This window comes from Antennarius striatus, chromosome 3 (assembly GCF_040054535.1).
Source record: "Antennarius striatus isolate MH-2024 chromosome 3, ASM4005453v1, whole genome shotgun sequence".
NCBI classification, from domain to species: Eukaryota; Metazoa; Chordata; class Actinopteri; order Lophiiformes; family Antennariidae; genus Antennarius; species Antennarius striatus.
Genome location: NC_090778.1, coordinates 2,417,380 through 2,444,791, shown reverse-complemented (window position 1 = coordinate 2,444,791; position 27,412 = coordinate 2,417,380). Strand labels below are relative to the sequence as shown.

The 27,412-nt window shown below is 40.6% G+C and overlaps 1 protein-coding gene across 2 annotated transcripts; it reads right to left on the bottom strand.

Moving 5' to 3' along the window:
- Positions 1 to 686: 686 nt before the first annotated feature.
- ppp3cca (protein phosphatase 3, catalytic subunit, gamma isozyme, a) lies at positions 687 to 27,405 on the bottom strand. Of its 2 annotated transcripts, XM_068309901.1 has the most exons (14): positions 26,765 to 27,405; positions 21,653 to 21,850; positions 19,994 to 20,118; positions 13,549 to 13,660; positions 10,066 to 10,211; positions 9,767 to 9,906; positions 8,487 to 8,564; positions 8,310 to 8,404; positions 8,086 to 8,211; positions 7,861 to 7,938; positions 7,198 to 7,282; positions 5,661 to 5,758; positions 3,684 to 3,710; positions 687 to 1,653 (listed from the first exon to the last, which is right to left on the bottom strand). In XM_068309901.1, the coding sequence occupies exons 1-14, from the start codon at positions 26,823 to 26,825 to the stop codon at positions 1,493 to 1,495; spliced, it is 1,530 nt and encodes a 509-aa protein (XP_068166002.1). In that variant the 5' UTR covers positions 26,826 to 27,405; the 3' UTR covers positions 687 to 1,492. The 2 variants fall into 2 exon arrangements, with proteins under 2 accessions (XP_068166002.1, XP_068166003.1); XM_068309902.1 differs by lacking the exon at positions 3,684 to 3,710.
- Positions 27,406 to 27,412: the final 7 nt, after the last annotated feature.

The window sequence follows — 27,412 nt, the reverse complement described above, 5'->3', positions numbered from 1 at the left end:
GTCCCGAGAGCGAGCAGGTCTTAAAGGGCTGAGCGTCCTGTGGAGCTGGAAGTCTGAATACTAGACACCACATGTCTTCGTTGTAAAAATAACGATTGAGATGATTTCAGTCCTCGATGGGCAGCTTGACGTGCCGTGATGGGATCATCCCAGCGGAATGGAACGACTAGTCCATCTCCTGTGGGTGCAGCAGCAATCGACGTGTCGTCACTGTACCGCCACAGGTTCACCAAAGATCACAATGCAAAACAGGTGTGCACTCCTCATCCACAAGGGGATGGAGACACTCATATATCGTCATCAACACAGGAATCCCTCTGAGAACTACTTTTTTCTTTAGTGTTTAACAAGAAAACAGCAAATAAAAACCGCCAAAAATTGGATAAATACACCAACATGTCATCAGCAAAAAAAATAAATAAATCAACGTCAGTCTGTTTTTGAGGACGGTATGTCCAGCAGTTCCTCTGAATGATGAACTATTCTGTCAAAGTGAATACCGACACGCCGTTAAACTCCCAGAGAGCTCAGCTTCAGGGCGTCAGAAGAAGGAGGCGCTTCCAAAAACAGGATGTGGGAGAGTTGACATAAAAAAAAAATTAAAAAAAAAAAAGCCTGCGACGCTGCGCATCCCTTTTTTGGTTTATCCTATTTGCCATCAAGTGAAAACAAGTCATAACCAGCACAGAAACAGGCAGCAAACAATAACTATCATCACTCACAAAGCATTTAATCCTTCACTTTAACCGTGGCGGTCACAAATAATAATTATAGTATGAAATTGTTGTTGCAAAATGTGCGAAAATGTATACGTAAGACTACAAGCCTTCATTAATACCTACTTTTAAAAAGGGACAGTTTACCCCAAAATTAGAACAGGTAGAAGAACATTTTGGAGTGAACTTGTCTTGTTAAGTGCAAAACATTGATTTTTTACTATTTGTTCTGATATAAGTGACTCCCCTAAGGGGATAATAAAGAGTATGTTCTTCTTCTTCCATCACGGAGGTCATAGTTCATCTGATGCAGAACCTCCAGCGTCGACAAAGAACCTTGATTCAAGAGGCTTTAGAGGCTCTGACCTTCACTTCACCACATACAGGATCATAAAAAAATTAAAGTGACTAAAAATCCTGCAGAACCAGGGCTTCATCTATCATTACCAAGTCAAATTTATAAAAAAAAATTTTTTTTTGTCTTTTTAACTTTTACGTGTATAAGTTAGGACTTTAGTGAACAAGTATACATTTGAACAGCTGCAAAAAAATGTCTTCATTTATTCCTTTTGTTGCCAATACATAATATATATATATATATCTAATATATTTCATCTGTAATAAATAAGATTAGATTTAACCTCCATGTCTTGTTTTTTTGTCTTCTGTCAGCATCTGGAAGTATTTTTCCCAGCGCTGTGACCTTCTTTTGATTGTGAGAGCGGCTGGGGTGGGGGCGCTGTGATGTATGAGTTGGAGATGGGAGGGGCGATGTTCTATCCGTCGGTGCCGTTCTTGTTGGGGGCGTTGGTGTTGATGGTGGTTCCGTCCGGCTGCTGGCCGTCTTTGCGAGGCGGCATCCTCTCGTTGATCCTGTCCAGGCCGCGCGCCTCCTCGAAGTTACGGATCTTCCTCGTGGGGGAGAAGCCTTGAATGGCTGAAGGGGGAGAAAAGACACCGGACAGAAAACAGTCAGAACGCCACAAACCATCAACCTGAAAGTATAAAAACACATTCTTCAGAGGAATCGGACTCCAGGTGGAGTTTCATTTGATCGGCACCAAACACAGCATCATTTCTATCACAGTACAGACGACAGAGGATACCACACATGCACAGGTAAACCACCTACAACAGGTAAAACACCTCACACGTCGTAGACTTACGGTAACGTCCAAACAGCCGAGGGGAAACCGGACAGAAAACGTGCAAAGTGAAAAGCAAAGGTGAGGGACTGTTCAGACAAAGTCATCAAGTCAAACATGAAGAACATTTACCGGCTGGTTTTACAGCTCGGACCTGATGGTTTACCCTGACGTGAGGAAGCTGTAACCATGACGACATCGGGGACCCCTCAGGAGTGAGGATAGTTTAACATGATATCATCTTTTTGCTGAGGCAAAAACGACTGGAACTCTGACGTTACAACCGTCGTAAGATATTCAGCCTTTCTGTAATGACTGCACATTCGAGTGATTTATAAGCCTATAAAACATTAATAAAGTAATGATTAAACAAGTAATAAGAATTATAAAATGAAGCTAGAAGCACTTTCTACCAGTTGGATCATTGGTGAAATAGACATCCTGTATGACTGTTCTAAGAGTTGGATAAACAGAATCAATACATGTTATGTTTTTGTTGTTTTCTTTTTACATTTTTTTAATTTGAAAAAAAATTCAACTTGTATTGATTATTAAACACCTTATTGTACGGAAAATACTGTAGGTCAAAAGTGTGCTTTGATCAGGAACTACATTTCCCACAATGCAGTAATTAAGCTCATTTTAACTCTGACTAAACGTTGTGAACAAAGTTAACGTCCTAACTTGTGTCTGATGTTATTTTTCTTTATTGATTGATAGTTTGATCCTTGATTGATGGAGTTCTGTGGGTTTAATAACCTGACAAATGAAAAGGATTTATGTTAACTGTAACATCTGTCTAACTGTAATGTTTGGAACTAGAATAAGTCATAAACTCAGAGTTATATAACATTAAGGAGTCGTTACATTTAGTTACATCAGGGGTGTGATGTGAGTACACGTATGTACTAACGGTTGGGAACCACTGCTGCTGGGAGGTTGTGCACCAGGACAACCGTGACTTCTTTCATTTCTGTACTCGTGACAGTGACTCTCTCTAGCCCGAGGCGTGTTGAACCACTACAGACCACAGGGGTGGGGGGTGGGGGGGGGCAAACAGTATAGCAACAGCCAAATGTGTAACAGGATTAGCTTCTGAAAATATCCCAGGCAGGGATGTCCCCGGTCTTATTTTAGCCAGGTCTTAGCTGGCTTTTCTCTGTTTGGGGAGCCGCTGGCAGGAGAAGCCGATGCAAACCACAGCCCAGCAGGGCAGATGGAGGGGAGTCAGCCTCGGCTGTGGACAGTCATCGTTTTAGAAATACTTATATTTAATTAAAATCTAGTTTTCAACTTGCTAGTTTTCAAGTTTTCAAGTCTTTTTTTTTTTTAATGCCTGCCTGCCACCCCGGATCTGAAAAGTTCTACCTAAACTCAAAATACACAACAGACACTAGAGCTAAGAATGATAAGTCATGTACAACAATATAATGTATAATATAACATAATATAACATAATTAATATAATATAATATAATGTAACACAATATAATATTATATAACATACTATAATATAACATAAGATAATATACTATAATATAATAAATTATAATATAATATAATGTAATATCACATAATATAACATAACATAATATAATAAATTATAATATAATATAATGTAATATCACATAATATAACATAACATAATATAATATAATATAATATAGTATAATATAATATAATAAATCAGCCATATAAGTGTGGGACACTAAAGAAACAATAAAGACAAGAGAGAAATACACATTTTAAGGATGGGACTGTGTTTAAAGGGTGAACGACACACACGACAGACACAGAATCGGAGCCACACAGCCATGCGTACCTTTTGCTTTAGCTGCTTCGACCGTAGCTATGTTCATGAAAGTAAAAGGAGACGGGAGGGGGGGAGAGAAGGGAGTCGTCAAAGGCAGCCGGAAGCAGCAAATACAACAATATGATCAACAGTAACGTCAAGGTGTGACCCCCGGTAGGACCAACAGGGGGTGCTGTAGAGCACAGACAGGCGTGAACGTTCGCAACAGCTGGAAAAACGTAATGTTACGTGTTAGCCAGTGGGCGGAGCTCGCAGGGCGAAGGAGCCGATTGGAGATTTAAGACGGCCCTGGTGTTAAAGGGTCATGGAGACTTAGTCGTGTGGAGCTGGGGGGGGGGGGGATTTGGATGAGCGCTAAGAGTCTAAGAATGGAGACGTGCGACAATGAGCAGGTAGGACGATGCGTTTGTGCAGAGCACGCCTACACACACACACACACACACACACACACACACACACACACACACACACACACACACACACACACACCGTCAGGGGGTCAGATTCGCTAGATTTTGCAAAAGCAACATCTAATGACACCTTTGAATTAAAAATTAGTGCGATAAAGACGAACAGTTGGTGAGCTGCGCCTACGAAGACAAACGATCCGTGATCGCTAACTCTTTGTTCAAAGCACACTCACTGATCTCAAACACACAATGACATTCTCCACAAAAGGTCCCCAACGTGTGGCTCGTCGTCCGATTATTCAATGTCTGTTAAGCCTCCAGCCCAGCAAAGCACGACTCCCAGCATGCTCTCTGTCGGGGCGAGGCCAGGCGGTGCCCTTTAGATCAGTGGTCCGCCCACAGCTCAGCTCCCAAAGTTTCTGCTGCCATCTTTGATCTAGAACCTTTCAAACGGGCTTTACGAGGGACGGGAGGCAACCGAGTTTAACTCAGTTGAGGTTTAGATTAATAAGAATACATCATTTTTTTTGCATTAAAATCGACATATCTTCTCTAATTAGGCTTTTAAACATGTGTTTCCAGGATCATGGATCATTTAATGGGGATGGGTGTTTATTAAAAAAGAAGAAAAGGCTCATTTAATCTCAAACACAGATGCTGTCGGTAATGAGGATCCATCAAACATCAAACAACACAAACACATGTGGAAAAACTGATGGAAATATGACGTAAATGTTACATCCAGCTAGTTTTATACTGACAAATGAGGAGATTCTGACATCTGAGCAAAATAATGACATTTTTCTGCACTATAAGGCGCACCGGATTATAAGGCGCACTGTTGTTTTTTGAGACAATGAAAGGTTTTTATGTGGGCCTTAGAGTGCGGAAAATACTGTAGTTCAAATATGCTGCTCAAGTTACCGGCCTAAATTTCAATATTCTATCAAACACGTCCGTTGCTGCAAAATAAAAACATTTAAAAAATCAACATTTGGTAGTTTTATTGCTAGAATAAGAGAGGAAGGATGACATTCTGAGATAACTGTTATTTCCTGTATTATAAAACCATGCAAGTAGAACCCATTTAACTGCTCAAGAGGTGCAGTAGATATGAGCTGGAGCAAGCAGCAGATTAAGATAATCTTGGCAAAAAAAAAAGCGTAGAAAGAGCAGAAAACAACAAACCGTCCTCCGTCCAAGAGAACAAGTCAATAACATCCAGCTAGCAGTCAGGAGCGGTTGTCTGGCAACCAGAGACGATTTCAGGAAGCTAACGCTGCCGGCCAAGAAACAATTATTCCCACTTTGGTTTTTGTATGGAATAAAAAAATGAAATATCACAGATTAAATAACAAATGTTACAGGTAATGCCATTAGACAGGCTAGCTAGAAAGCTGCTAGCTCCAGCTATATATTTAAAGATCAGATGAGTTGCATCTGTCCATAAGAAAGCCAACGGTTGTATCTTCAGCTTCATGACTGCCCCTTAACTTCAAACCCACAGATATTCAGAGGAGCTGGTATTAAGTTGCTGAATGTGGAGTGTGATGAGTAACACACTTAACACACTTACCAGTCTGTAGGGTCTGCTTCCCCCCTGACAAAACCCCCAGAGGAAGCGTTCCAGTCGGGGTCAGGCCCTTGAGAGTCAACACATTCTCACTTTCCTCCCTAAACCCCCAAAAAACAAAGAAGAAACAGCATAGATTACATTTCAGGAGGCAGATTGTCACCACACACACACACACACACACACACACACACACACACACACACACACACACACACACACACACACACACACACACACACACACACACACACACACACACACACACACACACACACACACACACACACACACACAACACACAAACACACACACACACACACACCTGAGGGCTAACACACTGTTCTGTTACCAACAGGTTGATGGATTCAGAACCTGAGCCCACTCACTGCCCCGACAGACCGATGAGCTCCAAACGCCTGCAGCCAAACTTCTACTTGGTGTCCTGGTTCTGAAACTGGGTCACTGGCAACTTGTGTCAAATTTAGCAGCTGAAGTGATCAATAGTTCTTTCATATATTACATTAAGGTGTGTTACCACACATCTGTGCATTTGAGTTTTTGTATTTTGTCATTTTTACAACATTTTTATATTTTGGAAGGTGGTTAGATCCTATTAAAAAAAAAAACACCTTAGGCATACATTTAATTTCTTAGTCAAATTTAGAATAATGTGATTACAAATTCAAAGAATATGATTTTTTTGTGTTATGGAGTCAAATATTAAGATTAAATATAAATGTATAATATATAATTTTATCAAATTTAATTAATCGTTTATTATATATTTAATTATAAATATATTAAATTATAAATATATAATTTAATTTTTGTGTGTTATGGAGTCAAATATTTCAATTCAATATACATGTATAATAAATATATAATTTAATTAATAGTTTTATATATTCAATTATAAATGTATAATATATAAATTAAATTATAAATACATAATTTCATTTTTGTGTGTTACGGAGTTAAGTATTTAGATTCAATATAATTATATAATATATATACAATTCAATTTAACCCAGAACCTGGGTTAAAAGACTCAAATGACTTTTATGCACAACTTACAGAATAAAATATATTTTAAAACTAACATCCATTTGGGAATTAGTTTGACTTAAACTGAACCAATTTCGCCTTGACATCTGGATTTTCCTGGTTTCACTGAGAAAAAGCTCTCAAAGCGCTGACCTACATGCTCTGGTCTTGAAAACAAGCTGCTCATTTGCAGCGGAGCGACGCGGCAGGAGCACCATTAATCTGGAATAATGTCTGATATCATTATGCAGTTCAGCTGCGTCGTGATTAATCTGGTGCCAGCTCATTAATCCTAACAGGACAACGTCGTGTTTCCAAACACAACTCCATTGTCCACTCAGCTGACTCCACTCACGTCACCATGGTGACCTGCCATTCAATTTGTCAATGTGAACCCCATCCCGTTGAGCTCATTATGATCTGTATATACATGTACAGGATCCTTTGGAGTGATCTCATGAGAGTGGGGGGGTGTTAGTAACTGGGGTCAGACCTGAGGACGGAGAAGACTCGGGCCATTTTCCCCACAGCGCGAATCTTGTTCCGGATAACTTCCTTCCTCATTGCAGACGTTCCACCTGGAACAAGAAACAAAAGTTATGCAGTGACGTCCAGCTTCACACGAACACAGCATCACACACACGCCTTGTTGTGCTCCAGGTTTCTGGACCTACTGCTTTCCTCGATCTCTGATTTTTATTGTCCGTCTCCAGAATTTTGCACCATAAAAGATACAAAAGTGTTAAGTTGACATTGACCTAGATTTCCAAAGGTGAAGGTCATCATCACATTTTTGTGCCTCGGGCTTCCTGAAAATGTTGCTTTTTGTTTTGTGATTATATCTCATCAGGTTTCAGAGATGTGTACCGAATAACGGTATAAAAGTGAAAATTTGACCTTCACTTAGTTTTTCAAGGTCATAGTTGTGATCTAATTTTCATCCCCTTTCCTCCCTGAATATAACGCCTTTTGTTTCGTCTTTCTATCTCATCCGATTCCTGAGATTTGTGCATAAAAATGTACAAAAGTTGAAATTTGACCTTGACCTAGTTTTCTCAAGGTCAAGGTTATCATCTCATTTTTATCCCCTTTGCTGCCCTTCTTTAAAGCGGGAATCATTTTCACTAGGACGTGATTTTCGCTTCCTGATCCTTACCTTCATATAAATCGTCTCCCTCGGACATGAGCTCATCGTCAGAGCAAATGTTCAGAACATTCACCAGCATCTCTGTCACTGAGGGGCAAAGAAAACACATTTACATTTCAAAACATCTCCATTAAACTGTAACATTAGCTGCACATCACGAGATGAAAAGCAGATTTTAACCCGTGATTACTGGTCAGAAGAGAACTGCTTTCTGCTTTAACAACACACACACACCTTTCTCTCCAACAAAAGGCAAAGACCAGGTGAAGACGTCCATGAAGTTGGGCAGCCAGTAAGGGTGGGGGGAGCAGTTGAACTGACGGATGTTCATCACGTTGTTCTCGTACTTTAATACAGCAGCTAGGATTGAGGGTGAGAAAGAAATGAGAGAGGAAAAGATTCAAAACTTGGGAAAATAGTAAAAAATACAACAAGAAGTGGAGAAAAAACAGACAAACCTTTGTTGTTGTAGACGTCTAGGTAGTTTGGAGCTGAAAAGATGGTGATTAAAGAAGGGAAGCCTGTTGTCTGGCTTTTTCTGTACATCCGATACCTATAAAGCCACAAGAAAAAAAATCGTCACACACTGAATTTGAAATATGCCCCAAATGAATCAAATAAGAGGAACAACTTACCCAGCATCCTGTGCTTCATGGGCTCTTATTACTGACAGCAAGTTGTTATTTACCAGAAAGTCACACACTGCTGAGTAACTGCAGAGAGAAGGAGAAGCAGAGAGTGGAGGTCAAACCTTCTTCAAACTCGTACCATTAAAAGAACAGCATGCGGCCACTTCTGACCTCACTGCCTGCCTATGGAAGTACTTCTGATATTTATTTTCGGCGTGACGTGCTCGGCCCTGTCGAGCTGGGGGGATTTGAGGATGCTGAGCATCCAGAGCCAAGACTCAAAAAGTATTTATGGGCTCTGCTGGCTTCCTCCAGAAAACACAGCCAGACAGCGACCGGCTCGGCTGGAGGACTGAAGGAGTCGTTCACCGCCTTTCCTTCCTCTCATTGCCCCACTAATCAATTTATAATAAGATCAACGTTACATTCATCCTCCTCAGGCAGATAATTGTGATTAGACTGATTGAAATGAAATGAAATTCTTAGTTTCTGGTATTTTCCACAGTGTGAAAACATAACCGGGTTGTTTGTAGCTAAAGCTGCACCTACTGATGAATTTCATGAAGTCATTATGGTTTGGTGATGTCTGCTCTCTGCTTATTTTTCCAACCAAAATGCAAAAATTCTTCATTTAATGTCATAAACAAAAATTTTAAAGCAACAAATTCCAACATTCATAAAGATCGTAATAAATTTTTCATTCATCATTTCAGCTCCAGCTCCAACTACCGGTTTAACTCGTTTTGTCCTGATGACTGAACCAGTAGTGAGAAAACATCTGTAGGACTGTGGAACCCCAAAAGCGCCAACATAATTTCTAAAAGAGCAAAATACATATCATTATTTTTAATTTAATTAAAAAAAAAAAAAAAAAAGCAAACTTTCATTCTAACAACTACTACATATTTATGACTTTTTTATGTATACCTAAATAACCTACTAGCAACAAGCTGTGTTATCCATAAACAGGTCCTTTTGTGAAAATGTTTCGCTGAATCAGTTTGACCAACAAAAAGTGAATCTTCACGCTCTGACCAGCCTGTTTTTTTATTCTGTCATCATTTGTCATCGTGTTATGTGTTCTTTAACCTTTATTCACCAAAAATCAGTCCACAGTTTGATCAGTATATTTAAATAAAACCCTTTGTGTGTCTGACTCCGCTTTATTCTGGACACTGAACTTGGACAGCGGGACTAAGATGATGAACCTGATGGAATAAATCAACACAGGACTGAAAATAAAATAAAAATAAATGTCAAAAGGATCATTATCACTGATCTGATACCTGAAAAAGTACGAGCAACCTCGCACGGAGTTGTGATTGAAGTGTTCGGTGGTCTTTTCACTGCCGTAGTCTTCTCCAGGGTCGGCCCAAATCAGGTCGCACATGGGGCCGAACGCCGGAGGCTCTTTAAACCTGTCTAACTGTTGAGCAAAGGAAAAAAAACATGTTTTAATGGACATACTGTATTGTTCAGACCCAGTTCATACCTGCATGACACCCCCGTGATAACTGGAACAGGGATATTTATCCACTGCTTTCTGTTTGTTCAATTAGACAACAAATAAATCACCATCACTTACTTTCCTTATGTCGTCTAGGCAGTTGATCTCGGGTGACAATCCACCGTGAACACACAAAAACTGTTGGTTGAGGAGGGCAGCGAGGGGAAGGCAGTCAAAGGCCTCCATACAGGCGTCATACACCCGTTCAGAGTATTTAATTTTACCTGCAGCAAACATATGGAGGCAACACAAAACGTGGTTTATTGTTTAAACTCAGTACACATAAAAATGATCTGTAATAATTGCTTTAGGGAATACAGTTTAGCCACAAACGAGGTAAACATTGCGTTTGTCGGATGATGTGAAGAAGTACTGGAGCTCTTCTGCCAGCAGCAGCACTGATGATGGTTTCCAGGCAGTTTGTGACAGGTCACATGACCAGCAGGTCAGATTAGGGCAGGAGGAAGTCGAGTCCTTATAGGGAAGGAGCAGCACGATGCAGGCGGCGTTAAAGCGCTGCGTTCAGGGCAGACAGACATCTGTGGATTCACGCTTTATCTTGGAAATGTATGGAAATGTATGGAAATGTCTGCTGACTCATGGTTTAAATGGAATATGTGCAGTGAAAACATGTCCTTTATACTTTCTTTTTCCAAATTAAGCTTCATTTGCATGGTATTTTTCTTATTTTGATTGCCTTTAATCGTTAATATATGTAATTACTGAGTTAAGATGGAATTGATAAACAGAACATATATGACTGATTATTATACTCTGATTACTATACTCTGATTACTATACTCTGATTTTACCACATGTGGGGCGACTTTGGACTTAGAGCTTTGTGGCCCTCCACGTCACTTTAAGTGGCCCGCAAGAGCATAAAAGGTCAGAGTGTCTAAAAATAAATAGGTCGAAAGTATCCTTTGAGCACAACTACATTTCCCACAATGCAGTAATTCAGCCCTTTTAAACCCTTGACAAAAACATTTTGAACAAAGTTAATGTCCTAACTTGTGTCTGATGTTATTTTTCTTTATTGATTGATAGTTTGATCCCTGATTGATGGAGTTCTGTGGGTTTAATAACCTGATAAATTAAAAGGAGTTATGTTACAGTTGTAACTGTAACGTTTGGAACTTGAATTAGTAATAAATTGAGAGTTATTTAACATTAAGGAGTAGTTACATTTACTTTACATTTAGTTACATTTATTACATCTGGCCCTTTGAGGACAGCCGTTATGCTGATGTGGCCCCCAATGAAAATGGGTTTGACCCCCCTGTTTTAAAGCGTTTCTCTTGACATGGATCCATTAGAAATGCTTCTCATTATGGACAAAAAAAAACATTTGATCCATGTCAGGAAAGACGCTTCAAACAAAGTTTAGGTTTAAGGCTTTATAATTCCACACACAATTGAATTTCATCCCTTTTAATGACAATGATTATTTGTCACATCCTGAGCACGACCATCAAATAAGGTTAATGGCAATGGGAGAATGAAAATGTTTGGAAAGAGTTGTATTATTAAACCTGTTCTCAGTCAGGTGAAGGTCAGAGGAATGGGGCGCTAATTAAATGTCTGTAATTTGGTCACACTTGTAATCATTCAGGACTACACATCCATGATACGATGATTCACTGCTGAAATGACTAGTCGGTACCTAAAATAAACCAGATCGGGTAGCGGAGCGTATCGAGCCGCTCCTGCAGCGACAGAGGAGGATGAAAACCAAAAGCCGTTTAGCTGGAGAACTATTAACTCCACATCAGTGAAGGTGGGGCGGTAGCTACCAACTGATTATCTCTCCTTCCCCTGCAGCTTCATCTGCTCCTTCAATTCATGCACACACTGATCGCTGCTTCCACAATGAAAAGGATGCATTTAATTCTGTAAGTATTACACCTCGCCTACACCACTACACCACTGAAAGGTGCTACAGTGTGTAAGGACACAGTGTGTGTGTGTGTGTGTGTGTGTGTGTGTATGTGTGTGTGTACAGCTGAGGTGGTACGTGGGTGGAGGTGCAGGGAGATGTCGTGAGTCTATTTGTAGCTGGCTGTCTTAGCTGTCTACCAAAATGTCTTTGTTCCAGAGTCGACATGCTAATGTGTCCACACCTGCTTCGCACGAGGATTCACAAGGATTCAACTGTCACAGATCCGGTGTGTGAATGTGTGTGTGTGTGTGTGTGTGTGTGTGTGTGAGACACAGTTTGAAAAACAAGTGTACCAGCCATGAAAAGGAACAGGTTTGGTCTCCTCTCTCCGGTGTGGAGCCCTGATGAACCTCCTGATCCCACACACACTCAGAGGCGATCAGGTCCTACTTAAGGGGCTCCACTTGTTTTACTCACTGCTGTCAGTCACACACACGTCATACTTCAACGGTATGGGAAAAGAACTACAGTGGTACCTCTACTTACAAAATGAATTGGTTCTGGAAGAAATTACGTAAGTAGAAAATTCCGTAAGCAGAGACGCGTTTTCCACGCAAATGCCCTAATCCGTTCCAAGCATCAAAATATAAAGCATCAAAATGCATCAAAACATGTAACAAATACATGTTACGATTAGATTATTACACAATAAATGAGAGTTGTGCATTACGTAAAAAACAAAGAATAGAGTAAATTTTGTAAGCAGAAAATTTCGTAAGTAGAGACATTCGTAAGTAGAGTTACCACTGTATCTCTAAAGAAGTTTTGATCCGTCGTATTTATAGAATGATAACCTGTTGACCTGCGGTTAGGGCTGCAACTAATGGTTGTTTTCTAAATCAGCTCCTGTATTTACAGCAGTAACACCAGATACGGGTTTAATTCACTATGTGACTGCCCCCACTTAAAATAACTAAAATCATTTTAATCCATTCTAGCCTTGTAAAAAGTACCAAACCTTCTAAATTATGAAAAAAAAAAAAAATTCAACAAATACACATGCAGATTTTACCAATGCATTTTTTTTTAAATTTTTTTTTTAATATAAAATATTTAAAGTTACGTAAACAATGATAAACAATAAAAAGAAAGGAAAAAAAAAGTCATGAGAACAAATGAGCTACGTCTTTACTCCACCAACAAGAACGAGATCCGGTCTCACTGATGTTGTATCCATCCACCAACACATGGTAAAGAATGAGATCCGGTCTCACTGATGTTGTATCCATCCACCAACTAGCGGTGGAGTCCAACGAGTTTGTGTCTCAAATAACTTCTATGACAAAGAGCTTGTATCTTAAGGTACTACTGTACTGTTATTTTCACGAGTGTTTTCATGACCGGTAGTTAATAATTAATAGTTAATAGTTAATAATTGTAAATAATAATAATAATAATTGCTATTAATTCTGAATACAATTTCCTAGAGCCTTAAATGGTGCATTTGAAGTGTTTTGCCCAAGAAATAGTCCAAACCTTAACCATAAATGACAAATAAATGAGCTGAAATGAAGCTGTGGTGCCTGCAGTGAGACACCGTTCATACATTGTGTGCCTCTACACAGACAGAAAACACATCAGACTGGCCTCCAGATGGTGGGGAGATGCACTGGACTTACATTCCTGCTTGAAGGTGAAGTACTCTGTGAGGTGTCGGCACTCGTGGTTCCCACGCAGGAGGAAGAGTGTGGTGGGGTGGTTGATCTTGAGCGACCAGAGGTAGAGAACACACTGGGAGGACAGAGAGTGAAATGTCATTCAAAGACTCTGGGTTTCATTTTCTCCAAGCAGTGAAACTCAGTATCGATGGGATCAAACAAAGACACATTACTGTTAGAACTAACAATTAACCTGCTCCTGAAAATTTTCTTGATGAACTGATTGTTCTTCAAGTGAAATATCTGCCAAAGATACCCATTACATCTCCCAGAATGTGAGTGGGTGTCTTTTTTAACATCTTACTTTGTAGAACCAACAGTCCAAAGCCCAAATATTCATGTGAACATAATATTAAATAAATAAACGCAGCAAATGCTCAAAAAAGAGAACCTGGAAGCAGAGAAGACGGGATATTCATTGGTTACAATCTCTAAGAACAATCTTCTCACTGATCATCTAACTGTTTCACGTACTAGTCCAAATTGTCTTTGAAAGGTCTGCGAATCAACACAATAGATAGAATGTAGGAAACATAAAGGTAAAATTGTAGATTGATAAAAATTGACCCGTGTGTTCTGTTTGAAAAACACACATTCCTGCACACACCATCCACCAGCAGCAAAGACAACGAGACTTATTCAAACGACACTGGACCAGCTTGGTTATCACAGCTACACTCCTTCCATTGCAAATGAAATTGTTTCAGAACACACACACACACACCAACACACACTTCCATCTGCAGTGGGAGCCAAAAGAAGACGTGAAAAGGAACCAAACCAATTTGCTCTAAATGTGTGTACCATTATCCGGGGTGTGACACACACACACACACACACACACACACACACACACACACACGTTTTTCCTTCTCAAAACTCATGTCAGAGACAAACACCATGTTTACATGAGGTTCCAATTAAAAAAAGCAAGTCTATTATTTGCAAAGCAAATGAAGCTTTCTCATCAGCACTCACTTGTCTATTTGTTTAACAGGCAGACAAAATATGGTCTGTCATTTCATCACCAGACTTCATTTCACCTCCAGAAAGTAGTGCATCCCTGGGATGCACTTCAAGAAAAATGTGTGCATCCAAACACGACGTTTATGCATCCCAAAAGTAATAACAGAATATACGATAGAAACCAAATGCAGGGTTTGAATTCTGCCAATAGTAAAATATAAAAACTAATCAAAGTTTTACTTTTAATGATTTTATTAATAACGTCATAATTGTTTAAATAAAAATAAAAAAAAGAGTAAAATTACATATTAGTTATATATTTAAGAACAGTTTCAGAAATAAAGATGTAATACATTTTTTTTCCCTTTTGCTTTTCACTCAATACTTTTCTTTGCCTTTGATTTTTTTTTTTTTCATATATAATTCACAAATTTTCCCACTGTGGGACGATAACGGATTATTTTAGCTTATATATTCTCCTGTGCACACTGCACCAACCTGACAGAACCTTCTCCACACACATTTCAGTATTATCTGTAGTAATATCTGTCTCTTTTTTTTCATTAACTTTTGATTTTTTTTATTCAAGAAAGCACTTCGTTTTTTATACAATTTCTGAATATTTTTTGGAGGCATGGTGATAATAAATCAATCAATCTTTATTTGTATAGCGCTCAATCACATCAGAAGACATTTCTGGGACTTGATCTGATGCGTTGAGGTGGCTTGGAGCGACTCAGGCTGACATGGGCTTTAATGACAGCCCTCTGAACACTTTTAGCCAGCCAGTCCATGTTTGAGCCTGGAGTGGGGAAGCACACAAAGGAAATGGGACAAGGCTTTGTGTTTCACACATGTAGAGACACACACACACACTCCACGGACACACTCTCCAGCATCAAAGAGAATTTACTCTGCAGATAAAGCACAGCTTAGGGGGGGAAACACATTGAATTTAGATGTTGGCATATTGTTGACCTATAAATTCAATAAGCAACTTGAAGAGGGTGCAGTGACCCTTTTTCTCCCAAGAGGAATGCATCCGGCTACCCATGTTGCTACATTTATATTGTAATCCTGTCACAATAGACCAAAAACCCACAAACATCTGGGTTTACCCAAAGCTGTCTAAATCAATCCACAGAAAAGTTTCTTGAAGACATTTCGCCTCTCAGCCAAGAGGCTTCTTCAGTTCTGACGGTGGCTGGTCTTATCCCAGGAACGATGGTTGCTGGGGGTACCAGGGGGTTCCAAAGGGGGGTCGTCGAAATGTGAGTTTCACCGAGCCTTTGTATACTAATGGGGGTCATTAGCATGAGACCATCGTTGAGGAGCCAGATGGGTTCAACAACTGTCGTTGAAATGTGAATAGCACTGACCACACCCCACAGGGTTAATAAGCTGGGACAAGACCAGTCACCTTCAGAACTGAAGAAGCCTCTTGGATGAGAGACAAAACGTCTTCAAGAAACTTTCTTAAAGTCCAGTGGATTGATTTAAACAGCTTTGGATAACCCTGACCTGGACAGCTGAGAACCTACACAGACATCTGGGGTTACCCATATTTAGAAACCTTGGACATTCATCTTTAATTCTATTGTAGAATGTTTACTAATTCACCTAAGTGTGAGTGGAGTAATTCTGGACTAGCTTAGACTCATACAACTGTTTTTAGGTGAAAATGTCAGTCACCGCTTTTGGGGGAGTTAAAGTCCTCGACCATCATAACATTGAAATACTTGGGGGGAACAATCTCAGTAACAATTTTTTGAGGTGTGGACATCAAACTTAAATTGCTTGTCATTTCCGATGCCGTTTAAGTCTGCTGCTTTCATCTGTGACATTTCACCCACCTCAGAGTGCTGCTGAGCGGCCATCAAAATCCCCCACAGGGTGGTCAAAATGTTGGCATGCTGACTTGTTGACCCTCACATCTAGCCCACGCCAAACTGCTATTATGAATGCATTTGTAGCACTGATGTAATACGTCTTCAGGTCAACAAAAAGATGAATTAGGACTGCCTAAAAATCCAGTCCTAAACACTTTATTCTATTATTATGCCTCCAGCCTCCGGTATCTGGCTCACTGGTCATTACTCCCCCGAGAGTGCTCCCCCCATGGCACATTATTGAACAGTCTGGATCTGCACCACTCACTGCACACCATTGCTGCACTGCTTATCCAGCATGAAGACGGATCCAATTACATCTCATCTCCTGAAGACATGGAGGAAAACTGCCGATCTGATTAAGTTAGACACCAACCTAAATGAAGAGTCAAGTATCTGGTAAAATCATTTATTTGGAAGGAATGTGTGGAGAAGGATATTTTAGATAACGCCAACACCCTGAAATAATTGGACTAATTGGGTGCAAAACAATATATATAAAAGTCACTTTTGGATGTATCTTTGCCTTTGCAGTTCAAATCATCGTAGGGTTAAGGTTAGAATCTCTAAATCTGACAAATTCTCCAGATGTTTGGGGAAGGGCGAGAGGCATCTAAATATTATAAACTCCTTTTGGATTATACAGAAAATATAAATGTGTATGGAAATGAGATGTCGGAGTAGTATTTGTTGAACAGGAGTGAAAATGGATGGGATGAGATGGGTAGTTAAGACATCTTGGGGCGACACAACCCAACTTATATTAGTCTCCAAGTAGATGAGATCCAATGGCTTGAACAGAATCTGTATCTTGTTGGAAATGAGTTTGTGATGAGGGAATAAGAATGCACATGGTACAGATTTGCCCCCAAATCCAGAAATTCTGGATGAAGACTCACAAATAAATTGTTAATGTTAAAAAAAAAAAAAAAACAGAGTCAGACTGCTTACGTGTTTGGACGGCAAATCGTTCTCAGAAACAGGAAGTAGCTGGAAGAACCTCCTTTTCAAGGATGGGTGAGTGAATTTGTTGAAGAGTATAATCAAGTGTGCCGAGTAGAATGTCTTCTGAAGAGGCAGGTATGTGTCTGTGCATCTTCTGATCAACTTTTAGGAGATCTACTTCCTAAAAAAGACCTAAAAAAAGACCTAAAAGTCTATCTTTTACTGTTTTTATTTGGTAATAGTGTTACAGACCAGCCACTGTGAATGTACGATGAACTCTCCGTTTGATTTGGGTAGATGTGATGGTGGGGACTTTAGTGATTGTTTGTAAAGTGATGCCAATCATGTTCGTACATTGATTGGTCAAGGATGCAACATTTGTGGCTAACTTACTGAGCAATTCAGTTGTAAAAACCAACACACAATGGACACTTTAAAGAGATAAGGGGAAACTCTTTCATAGCACAACACATGTTCAACCACAGCCCCAACAACAACAACAACAACAACAACAACAACAACGTTAGCACCAGCTAACATCTTGAAGAAGCTGGTGGGACAGTCAGATGGGTTGGATGGTGTTGTGATCCAACAGGAGGGGGCGACTGGGGGGGCGGCAAATGACTGACAGTCAACTTGACTGCAAACAGTTTGGCCAGAGCTTCAGGTGTGTTCTGGAGTGTTCACAAGAACACAAGAACAATTATAGATGTGCTGACAAACACTGGCGTTGAGTCACAGCATAACAGATGTGTCTGGGTTAAGGTTAAACTGTCAATGCTATCCCACATGTGTCATTCCATGTGTCTGTGTGTGATGCGTGACTAAAAGAACAAAACAATATTTTTCTTTCCCTGAGGCTAAAAAACTTCACTCATGCTGTGCTGAAATGAAACAAAACTCAAATGAACTTCGCAAATTCCGCAAAATACTGAACCCAGTAACATGCCTAATTTAATTCTGTGAGCACAGACACTAACATCAACATCTAATAACTTAGAGAGATTTTCATTATATATATATATATATATATATATATATATATATATATTATATATTATATATATATATATAATTATAATATTACATGTAGTTATATATATAATTATATATATGTATAATTACATATATATTATAATTGATTATATACTGTATATAAAATTATTTAATTTTCATTGATATATGTATGGAACAACATCTGAAGCATCTGAAGCCTCAGTCCAGAAGAGCGCAGTCCTAGGAACAGCTAAGATACTGCGCAGAACTCTCAGACTCCCAGGCCTCTGGTAGAGGACCCGAGCTTGAGGATGACACACAGATACCACCCTGAAAGGGTGAGAGGGACTTTTTTTTATTTTTTTTATTTTATGTATATACTGTGTGTATCTCTATCAAAGAAAATCTCTCTGTAAATTATTAGATACAGAATTAGATTAGGGATGTTATTGGGTGCAGTGAAAGTCTGATTGTTTGAGTTATATCACAGCTGGACACACAAGTTGCGCTTTTATGGACGTTTTATAGGTATGATTTTTACAACGAAGCTGCTTCTGCCACGAAGGAATATTACAACAGCTGCCACTTTCTGGCCAGGGATCTTGTTAAGGATACAAAGGCGACCCTACGAGCAGCTCTCCATTCCAATCCTCCGTCTTATTTTTAACTGTTCTAATAAGCAAGTTTGAACTGTGCCCTTTGAGGCTGAAATAGAATTACAGACAACAAAAAGCCAAGTGGAGCTGAAGTGAGATCTTCAGCGCGGCAAGCCTCACATTTTAAGAGCATGTCTGACTAGAAGTCACCGTCTCCATCCAAACTGGAGCCGCCACCAGCCTGCATCACGACCATAGTATAGAAACAGTTTAAATTTTGACATCTGTCACAACAACAGATATCAGTTTATTTTTCATTCATCACATTTATGACATTTACATTTATTAAATCAAAAATAGGAAAGATTATGTGCAAGGAAACTTACAAAGAACATATTTCTGCTCTCATGAGAAATAATTGATAACAAGAAACAACATGAATCACACAAAATGTGAGGCTTTCTGTCCCGCTCATCACAACTGAGTGAAAATGAGTTTTTCTTTACTTGAAAATCAACAGCTGCAAGAAAAAAAATCACAATTCAACAGGCAGCACAAAATTAAATTAAACCATAACTAAAACGACACGTCCACACCGGTTCCTCTTTCCCAGAATGAGGGAATAAATTAGCTCCATAACACGCTTCTTTATGGAAGAAATTAGATTTGTAACTGTACACCTCATCCATACGTACTGTGTGAAGTATATAAGACCTGAAACTATCTTAATCACATAACTCACACGAGTTTATCTGAGGGTAAAAGAAATCGGCACTGCTGAGGTGCCCTCAAGCAAGGCATCGAGAGCCACAAACTGCTCTCAAACTGCTCCAGGCTTCAATCTACCACTCCAAATTCTCTCCATTACATGCGTACAGGCCCGTTGTGTGTGTGTGTGTGTGTGTGTGTGTGTGTCTGTGTGTGTGTGTAAGAATCTGAGAGTGTGTCAAGAGAATTCCCCCTCGTGTGGATCCAAAAAAAAAAAAAAACCGACGTGAGGACACGCTAACGTACCTCAATACTGAAGTATCCCCGATCGACGTAGTCCCCGAGGAAGAGATAGCGAGTGTTACTGGGTGATCCGCCCACTTCAAACAGCTTCATGAGGTCAAAGAACTGGCCATGAACGTCTCCACATACTGTGGAAAATAAACACACACACACACACACACACACACACACACACACACACACACACACATACAGTTGTTACCTGTTAATACAACATTCAAAGACTGGACACAAAAATCAACCTATAGTGAATGAAGAAAGCAGGAAAGCCTCAAACAAACTCATATAGGAAGTGGAACTATTTAATAATCCACACAAATGAGATTTGACACAATAAAACTCATTGGTTTGATTCTTTCTCTGACCCTTAGAGGAGCTAAGGGTTACCATGACAACAACATGCTCCTTCTTCTTCTTCATTTTGTTCTATTTCAACTTCTTCTCTGTGATTATCAGTGTCAAACCAAATTTTAAAATGTTCACACGACCAACACACACGTCTATTGCACATGTTTCAAACTCAAGGCCCGGGGGCCAAATGTGGCCCTCCACATCATTTAATGTGACCCGCGAGAGCAAAAACTACATTTCCCACAAGCAGTAGTTCTGCCCATTTTAACACTGAAATAAACGTTTTGAACAAAGTTAATGTCCTAACTTGTGTCTGATGTTATTTTTCTTTATCGATTGATAGTTTGATCCTTGATTGATGGAGTTCTGTGGGTTTAATAACCTGACAGATTAAAAGGATTTATGTTAGAACAGAGAAACAAACAAACATGTTTTTTCTGTCTAACTATAATGTTTGTAACATGAATAAGTCAGAAATTCGGAGTTATTTAACATCAAGGAGTAGTTACACTTATTTTACATGAAGTTACATGAAGTTACATTTATTAGTTACATCTGGCTCTTTGAGACAGCCGTTGTTGATGTGGCCCTCGGAGAAAATGAGTTCAACACCCCTGTGTCTGATTCTGGGGATTGGAACTACGTAAGCTAAACAACGTCTACCCGTCAGCCGTTTTAATTTTTTTCCAGATGTTGTTGATGTTGCAACTGAGATGAAGGTGGTTGAAGTCTGTTGTAATGATATGTCCAAAAAGAAAAAAAAACCAACTAAATAAATAATACATCTGGAGAGCTGTCTGGATGTAAGTGTGCAGAGATTTTTTGAGGAACTGACTGAAGCCTGATGTGACTCTGACCGCCTCTAGGGGGCATGAGACTGCAGCGTGGAACTGGGCTGCAAAAGAATAAGGCTGCAGCTGGGGCTACGTTTAATCTTTATTCATAGCACTATCTGTACTGTCTTGGAATGTATTCTGCATCCAGTGGTTCATCCCTCACACTACCTAACAAGGTAGAACTGTTAGAATCTTGGTGCACCACTGGGGCTTCTCAAATACTGCCTGCATATACTTTATAAGACCTTACGTTTGAGGTCAGGATTAGCAGCTAAATAGCACCGCTTGTTATGGCAGTGAGGGTGTTTTCCTTAAATATACCAGGGCAGAGTTAGGTGTCCATTATCAGACGGTATTTGAACACTGGACCTCCCGTTGAAGGATGGTCGCCATATTAAGTTCAAAGTCGACCATCAAACCCGGAGCTGAAAATGAGGCGTGAAAGAAACATCAGAAGGCGTCTGAAAGAGCCTACCTGTTATCGGCGCCTCCACCTCCAGCATGCATTTCTCATGGCGAAGGATGTTGGCCCCGTCGTTGATGATCCTCAGAGCCGCGTCCTCCTCCACCCGGCCCTCTTTGACCAGGTGGTTGCGGAGCAGCTCGGCGTTGGGTTTGCCGTCTTCGAAGAGTTCTTTCAAAGTCAGCTTGTGTTGTGGAGGGTATGGCACAGCTGTCCAAGGAAAAGAGCAACATCAGCTACATAGAATCAATGGAGAAGAGCTAAAGGAGATCTGAAAATGTATTTAAAAAAAAAATCCCAGGAAGTTTGGTGGTATGGAAGGAAAATCGAAGCACCATTTCATACCAGTCATAAGAACACTGGAGCTTTTTCTGCAGCCTAGTTTGCATTTGCATGAAATTGTAATGATGAGCAGTTCCATTCACATTAGCTGAGTCACATGCATACACCTTCATGATAACGCATGCCCCAGATAGACACCCCGTACCTCTACTTGACAAACCCTCACGCGGTAATCTCCTCCGCACCTCCTACACAATCCTTTTACTGTCACCACAAAAGGCCAATGCTTTCAAAAGCTGAGACCTGAAGGCTTTAAGACCGAAACAGTTACGAGTGGAACGTTTAAAACAGCGTCAAACGCAGGATCCAGCATTAGTGCAGTGATCTATTTTAATAGACATGGACGGTCATTCTCAAAAGGAATCAATGGATTTATTTATTTTTTAACATGAAAACAGCATCAAATCGAACCAGATGAACCGCTGGTTTGATATCTTCACCATCCACAGGTCAGCGCGCACACACAGTGCAAAGCACACACTTCAGGTGTGACATAAACACTTTATCAGCGTGTAGACAGCATGTGATAACCTGTGCCACCGGTAATGAACAAGATGAGGATGGAGAGAGAGAGAGGATGCTGTCACGCCCACACGGAGCCAATCGAAGGGCAATAAGAGAAAAAAAGAAAACGTGTGAATGAGCTTTTGGTGTGGCGTGGTGCCTGAAGTACCCCTCACGCATTTCTCACATTAGAGTGGTACCTCTACTTACGAATGTCTCTACGTATAAAATTTTCTACTTACGAAACGCCTCAACAGAAAAATATTGCCTCTCGTTGCGAAAGATATTTCGAGTTACGAAAGGTAAAAATACAGTATGGGCTGATACTCGCAGATCCCACAGGTTCCTGAACGCACCATTCTCATAGCTGCACTGCCATTGGCTATTACCTAGCATCCTGGCATCCCATTGGCTAAGAGGGACCTCTGTGTGGAGCTAGATCGGTGTCTATGCAGCGTCCTCGTCATTCGGCCCTCGACCCATGAGGTGTTCTGATAGTTTTACGTAAATATATTAACTTTTAGAGTATTCACTATGGACCCCAAGAAAGTGACGGAGAAAAGAGGAAAAGAAAAGACGAAGAAAAGAGTTTTTTTGTCCGTACAAACAAAGCAAGAGACGATAGAAAAGCCTGAAAAAGGGATGCGTTTGGTTGATCTCACCAAAGAATATGTCCGTAATGCATCTACAATCACCACGTTATTAAAACAAAAGGAAGTTTAAGGAGTTTAAGGCATTGCGTGGGTGGTTGCAGAAGTTCAGAAGGAGGACTGGAATTCACTCTGTTGTTCATGGGGGGGGCAAGAGGGCATGAACCAAAGAGGGCAAAAAACAATTAAAAGGTAAATGACCACCGTTTTTATTCTTTACTATATTCTTTGTTTTTTACGTTATACACAACTCTCATTTATTGTGTAATAATATAATCGTAACATGTATTTGTTACAAGTTTTGATGCATTTTGATGCTTTATATTTTGATGCTTGGAACGGATTAGGGCATTTGCGTGGAAAACGCGTCTCTACTTAGGAAATTTTCCACTTAAGAAATTTCTTCCAGAACCAATTAATTTTGTAAGTAGAGGTACCACTGTACATGTCGTTTATCAGTTCAGACTAATCCATTATAAGTTTTTAAAAAATATATATTTCTGTGACAAATCCTGCAAAAAAAAAAAAGCGCTGCAACTGCAATAAAAGTCTGAATGTGGTTCAGGTGTGTCGCTCTCTGCAGGTAACTCATCAAAAAGACGTCCCGGCCTGGGGAGGGAAAGCACAATTTCATCTTGTGGAGGACAAGCTGTCATGCGTTGACCAGTGTGGTATAAATAAACAGTAAGTGCTCCCTGGCCTTACGAGGAACGGCTGCGAACAAAGCTGTAAGCTGAGGTACGAGCCTTAAGAACAGATTAGCTAAAGCCTCTATTAGCTTCCAGATTCAGGGCCTGTTTACTTAAAAGCCTCGTCACACTGATGGAAGGCTCCAGTTCCAACAAAAGCAGACCCTGTGTGAAAAAAAAACAACAAAAAAACGATGACACCGAATAGGGAAGCGTAATGAGAGAGATAACCAGACCATGAAGCGTTTCAGGCAACAGTCACAGCGAACAAATTTACAACCGCCCGTCCTGGAGGCTGCCAGTAATTCTCCACGGTGGACGGTTGATAACCAGAGAGCACACGCACACACACACATACACACTCCTTCCATCTCCTGCCATCCAACCAGGATAACTACAATAATCATCCATTCTAGTTTTGGTTTTGTCTGCACAGTAAAAGCTGTTCAAACACAGATAGAAATGAAGCTCCAGGAAACACAACTGAGTCCATTCTGTCCCAAAACGAAGAAAAAAACCGTTTCGTCAAAAATAATCTGCAAACGCCCCTGAACCCGAGTTCTCATTGGAGCCTGTTTGACCTAATTAGCATTAATGTTTGATGAACTCTTCAGCACCATACACACACACACACACACACACACACACACACACACACACACACTTGGGCTGCGACACCCACGCTTGTCTGGCACGACAACAGACGACTCCAGACACAAAAGACACGACTGTGTGAGCGACGCTGCCCCCGGCACTGAGGATATAATGTTCTGGACGGTGACACGAGCCAGGAGGCTGGAATATGTTCACTATTGTTTCAAAAAATCCACACGATAAATGGAGGGGGGGGGGGGGTTGAATTACAAAAGACGTCGCTGGGTTAGAAATGAATGGATCAGACTGCAGGGGACGGATGAATCATGAAGTCCACTTCAGTTTGCTCTAATTATCGGTGAATGCATTAGCGTGGCGAGCTACATCTCCAGGCCCGGGGTTGGTTCTCTATATTTAGTCTGTTCATTCTCTCTCTGTGTCTTCTATCGGCAGGATGTGATTTCAGACTCGTTGGATCACCGATGATTTCCAAAAACAAGTGGAGACAAAGTCACTGGTGATTCATTAAAGGTGACAACAAACAGTTGTTCTCGGTTACTGTTGGACTAGTGCAGAATTTAAAAAGCTATTAACTCACTTAAACTAGTCTTAAACTTTAACATTAAATTAATATAAGACAGGAGTGGCAAGATTTCAGGCAGGCTTAGGAACTTTTACACCTGATGTAATGATTCTAGTTTCAAAATGAAAGACTTTTGAAATGATTACAGTGTTTTCCACACTATAAGGCACATCTTAAAGCCCTAATTTAATCAAAAACTGACAGTGCGCCTTATATATGAAACAAGTCTGAAAATAGGCCATTCATTGAAGATGAGTTCTCAGCTCTCAGTTGTAACCTCAACCCCCCACGCTGTTGCCTATCTGCAGTTTCAGGTGTCAACCAAATTCTCGAATCAATCGTAGCGTGCCAGGTGCCTTTGGCTAGGAGCGACTTGGCTCTGGAAATTTGAGAAAATGCTGCAATCCCTTTAGCGCACCTCAATCTAGTGGACACATAGCACAATAGTTCCTATTCTATGGGCCTTATAATGTGCTGCACCCTATTCTGGTGAAAACAGTTTGAAAAAAGGCCATTCATTGAAGGTGCGCCTTAAAATCAGGTGCGCCTTATAGCGTGGAAAATACTGTAAGTTTCTGCATTTTACGCGCCATGAACGTATTTGTGTTTTTGCTGTAGTTTTTTTCCTGGTATTGTACGGGGACGGCCCGTGTCTACAGTGTGTTCAAACAGGACTTGGGTGAGGAAACGTCAGATCAAATGACCAAACCATTGAGCTGCCAGGACGGCCGCGATACTCAGCAACGAATGAGCTTAACTCTTTGACTTACACAACCACAGCAGAGCATTAGTCTGACGTAGCCTCCTGGTTAAACCCTCCTCCAGGCACCAGTTACATGAGGAACATCCATTGCTGGGATACACAATTATTTTTTCCCCCCATGTGACAGATTCAAAAGTTTGTGTTATTTTCATGGAAAACTTTTTCTAAGGGGGTTCCACCCCGACTGGATTTCCGCTTCTTTCCCTGTCACGTTCCTATTCTCTCTCACCAACATGTGGCTGGCCATGTTGGGAACATCACTGGGGAGATTCTTTCCACAATTAACTCACCCTCTCCCCCCCCACTGGCTCACACATCAGCATTCCAGCGCTCTGGCAGGACACTCTCCCAGTGTCCTTGCAGACAGACGACGATGTGGGCCCAGTTGGCATTAAGAAGGCAGGTTGGCGCTGATGATGATGGTGGTGGTGGTGGTGGGGTGAGTTTCTCAAGCTACCTCAGACTTGGCTCAGCCGGTCTCCACTTGGACTGTCACAGCATATTATGGTCTGTGTGTTCAGTGGGGACACGACAACCTGTTCTCTGCTGCTGACCTGAGCAATCCTTGGACATGCAAACCGGCGAGCGACAGACTTGATCCTTCATCCAGCCTAAATGTCAAGGACACTGGGCAGCGAAATGGGACTTCTCATGCTTGATTGCTGCTATGATGAAGTGTATGAAGTGTAATAGTGTCATACATACACCAATGGAAAATTATGGACATATTATATTTCAAAAGTTCCAATCTGACAAAAAAAAACAAAAAACTAGCTTCATTATTTTTTCTGGGGAAAAAAAGTCATTGATTATGAAAGCATGTGAATATATAGTGGAATAACAAACTAACTCCTCTAGATATCGACACTATAAGGCATTATAACCTTGCTATGAAGTGTTATAACCTCTCTAGAACAGGACTTTGGATGAAGCTACAGGTGGTTTTAACGTTACATTGAAATAAAGGTTTTAATGACGGGAAGCGGGAGTGGAACCCACCTTTGACCAGCCGCTCCGTGGTGGACTGCTTCTCCTGCTTGTCTTTATCCTTTCCGGACATCCTCACCGTCCAAAAAAAAAAAAAAAACCAGGCTGATCTGGGGGGGTTGTAATCCGGCTAGCCCGAACCAGCGGAGGAGCCCAGCTAGCCAAAAAAAGAGCTCCGGCTCCCGTCGGGATGTGAGCCGCTACTCAACTAGCTAGCAGGAAGAAACATTTATTAAAGACAGAAATTAACATACAAAGTAGTTACGTTGACATGAATGTTGAATAAAAATTAAAAATATGGAGATAAAAAATCTAAAAATAAGCGACAGTATCTATAAAGAACGATAAATCCTAGCTGGGTTTTGCAGCTGATCCGGTTTAGTTACTCTCTCGCAGCTAGTTAGCCGGCTAACATTTTAACATTTTGGCAAATCGGCGCACAGACGGAACCAGAAGCGGAAGCCCCGCGTCTCCTCCGCCGGCTTCACTTCAGGAAAAAACGGCAGCAGCACCAAAAAAAAGTCGCGTTCATTTAGTTCGCGTTTAGAGCGAGAATCCGTTCAAGATGCCAGGCAGCGTCTTCGGTGTGTCTTCCTCCCCCGGATTAAAGTGTAATCTGACAGTGAGTGAGGAGCGGAGGTGGATTTCCTACAACATGGT